The sequence below is a fragment of the Malania oleifera genome, chromosome 1, assembly GCF_029873635.1.
Source record: "Malania oleifera isolate guangnan ecotype guangnan chromosome 1, ASM2987363v1, whole genome shotgun sequence".
Taxonomy (NCBI): Eukaryota; Viridiplantae; Streptophyta; class Magnoliopsida; order Santalales; family Ximeniaceae; genus Malania; species Malania oleifera.
The window spans coordinates 75747295-75750975 of NC_080417.1; the positions used below are offsets into that span (position 1 = coordinate 75747295).

The following is a 3681-nucleotide window of genomic DNA, read 5'->3' on the forward strand; positions in this document are numbered from 1 at the left end:
TAGAAAGCATTTCAATACTGATATAGCCCCTACTAGGTCACAGTTAGAAAGCATGGAAAAGAAAAGGATTGATACATTCTGTAACCATGCGTAGCACAAAGAGAGATGGTAGCATAGGTCCAAAATATCTTCATTTGCAAGCATTGGAGCACATGAACATTAGTGAGTTTTTGCTAGAGTTTTGTAGCCTTTGGTGACATATGTCCTATTGAAAGAGCATCTAGAGATTCATGTTTTTCTGTAATAGATTCAACATACTTATTATTTGATCAAGTTTTGGAATCATAGTGCCGAGCCAAATCTTGGTGAAAACCATAAATGGAACCAAGAGGGAGTACGTGCATTCAAGAAGAAAAGAAAGAAAAATAAAAATAATTTTAAAAAAAACAATAAAAGCAAGTGGAATAGTTCGCACCATGACGCAAGGAGAATTCTATTTTAAGGTGGATTAAATCAACTACACCATCCCTGGAATTCATCACAGTGGAATACCTACTATCAAGGACCAACAATACAAATATTGGTGCAGTGATCTCCAACTACTTTCACTCTTTGCTATGAGATTATGAAAGAGTGATATTATAGCAAGAAACTTTTACCATTGAGGAACCCTAACCCCCTTTTCGCATAATTTTTAGGCATTTTTGGTGGCATTTTTTTTTTTTTTTTTTTGACACTTTTTTCCCTACATTTTTCAACTATAAATTTAATCATAAAAAAATATGACATTTGACAACTTTTAATTTAAGCTCTTTTTATAAAATGGTTCATTAAAAATGTACTAGTCTATTTTTGTTGGAAATCTTGGATTAGAAGCTTAAAAGGACCAAAAAAAGAATATAAAATAATTAAGGAATTGTCTCATTTTTATAGTTTTAATTTAGTGATCCTATATGGAATCAAAAATGGCAAAAATAAAATAAAATAAAATAACTACATGCTAATATTGTGTAGCACTTGGTTCAATGAAATTAAGAGTTAGTTAAATAAATAAAAAATATAATACCCAAAGTCATACAAATTTCAACTTCATCTTTTTTTGGTCTAACATATTTTTAAAATTAAAATAAATTAAAAAGAAGGATTAAAATTAAATCCAAAAATATACGAACATGACTGACCGCATATTGATTGTTGACATAAATGAAGCACCTAAGTTTCAAAAAAAAAAAAAAGAACAAAAAAAAAGGAAAAAAAGAAGAAGCTAAAACTAATTAAAAAAATAAAAAATCCCACATGCCCAACCTAGCATCCCCAAATAAATTAACTATTCAATTGGAACCTCCCATTGATGAGTTGAAGAAAAGCTCGTCTTTTTTTTTTCCTAGGGCCCAAACCTAAAACCCTGTCTCTTTATTCTCATTTCAAAGTCACAGTAGTACTCTTCCAACTCATGAGAGGAGTGTGAAGAGCCCCCCAGCCCCCCCAACTGATGATGAGAAGGAGCATAGGGTGGTGGCTGCGTGTGCGAGGACACCCCCACCCCCATCTGATGATGAGAAGCAGCCCCATTCGGCACTGTCTGTGAGTGCTGCGAAGGCGACACCCCCAACCCCAACGACGTCGTTGCCGGAGACTGCGCTGCGTAAGGCAGCATAGACTGCACGCTGCCCGCTCCATAGTAGTACATCGAGGGGATCGCGGACGACAGCGTTGAACTACTACTACTGCCGCTGTTAAGTACCATGTTGTCTGCTATGAGCATCCCGGCTGCCGTCGGATCGTAATAATTGTAACACTGCCCGTCGCCGCAACCCGCCGTCAACTGATGAACGTTACCGTAGTAACCGACATCGTTCATCATCATCAGCCCCATCGCCGAAGGATTTACGATGCTACTCATATGATCAAACGTCGGATGATGATGGTGCAGAAGCATCTGATGATGGTGATGAGGAAGTAGTAATTGATCGGAGTTGTAATACTGGGCCATTAGGACTGGGTCAACCGTCGGAAGAGGAACGATACCGTTATTATTATTATTGAGTAACGCAGATACAGAATAATCAGCGGAGACATGCTTCGTCTGGTAATCGTCGCTATAGGTATGAGTAGTAGTAGTAGTAAGAACAGCAGGTTCTAGCGACGACGGTGATTCCTGCTGCTGAAGGTTCTTGTTCCTACTCGACGTCGCACCGATTGCCTTCAAGAACTCAACTCTTCTCCTCACGTCTTCAAGTTTGTTCCCCAAGAAAAAGCCCAGTTGACTCAATTGAGCCCCGCTGAAGCTGTCCATCCGGTCGTCCCACGTGGGGTACTTAGCCAGAGCGATTTCCCGGCGTACTTTGGCCAGCTGTTCGTCAACCTTCTTCTTTCGGTCCTTGTAGAAGTCGGTAAGGTCAGAGGTCCGGCGGCCCCGCTCTTCCTTTGTATGGGTTTTGTAGTTCATGATCACTTTCCGGACATCGTCGGGGTTTGCCGGCCATATCTCCGGCTCCACCGGCGGCGGCGGGTTCTCCTCGTCCTGCATCTGTTTGTGTTTGGGTGCTCCTCCGCCGTATATTATCATGCAGCCTTCGACGCCGCATAGGATTGTGAACTCGCGCAACTTCTTTATCAGCCCTTTCTTCCTCTTTTGAAAGGTCACGTTCCGAGATTTCTCCTTGGGTATCAACTCTAGGTTCAGTTTAGCACGCCCCATCTTCTTGTCACCGATCTTACTGACGCCAACTTAATCTGCTTTAACCTAATTAAAGAGAAAGAAATCAATCAAAACTACATACTTTTTCTTTATTAAAAAAAAAACAATTAAATATACAGATTAAAAGAAGCAAAAATTAATTTTAAAAAATAACAAAAATGTTCTTCAATTATCATATGCATCTGGTTTTTTCTAGCATCGAAGCGCTGGCCACTCATCTGTGCTTGTGCGAGAGACAAATCGTGTAATCTTATACACATATATAATATACAAAACAAGAAGTATAATAAGAAACAGTTATTTTAGGGTAAGAAAGATTTGAATTTCCTACCTTGACTTCAATGGCTTTTTGGTGATAGAACGAAGATGGACGAAGAGCTTTATATCAGAAAGAGAAATTATATAAGTGTTTCCAAGGAGAATTAATATATAATATACTTATCATTACAATTAAGGAAACTAATCATCGCGTATATGTATATATGCTGTAATATTTCCTTTTTAATATGAATTCAAGATATGTGTATATATTTATAGCTTTATATGCAAAAGAGAAATTAATAAAGTGTTTCCAAGGATAATTAATGTATAATATACTTGTTATTACAATTAAGGAAACTATCACCCTGTATATGTATATATACTATAATATTAGGTAGACCAATTTTATCACATCATCCATAAACTAATCCAAAAAATAGTTCATGAATTTTTTTTGATTTATTTAGAGTTTATATTTTTAGTATATGATGTGTTACTATTTTATTGGATTAATAGATAAATGATGTGATAATTAGAGCTGATGTATTTAATAATTTTTCCTATGTGTGATTATATATATATATATATATATATATATATGTGTGTGTGTGTGTGTGTGTGTGTGTGTGTGTGTGTGTGAACAAACCTATAAGATTAAACTTTGTTGAATATATCTTACCTTTCTTCTTGCAAAAATGTGAATATTGTTTGACCCTACAAGATGATCAAATTAAGGGCAAAGATGAAACATAATCAATTAATGGAGATCACAAAGATTG

General features: G+C 36.6%; 1 protein-coding gene across 1 annotated transcript; it reads right to left on the reverse strand.

The window, feature by feature from the left end:
- Positions 1-1324: 1324 nt before the first annotated feature.
- LOC131144131 (MADS-box protein FBP24-like) lies at positions 1325-2641 on the reverse strand. The gene has a single exon (XM_058092583.1). The coding sequence runs from the start codon at positions 2639-2641 to the stop codon at positions 1325-1327; it is 1317 nt and encodes a 438-aa protein (XP_057948566.1).
- Between the last annotated feature and the right edge of the window lie 1040 nt (positions 2642-3681).

Bases quoted from the DNA above. Each gene is read 5' to 3' on its own strand.
- LOC131144131 (XM_058092583.1), bottom strand. From the start codon at position 2,641: ATGGGGCGTGCTAAACTGAACCTAGAGTTGATACCCAAGGAGAAATCT.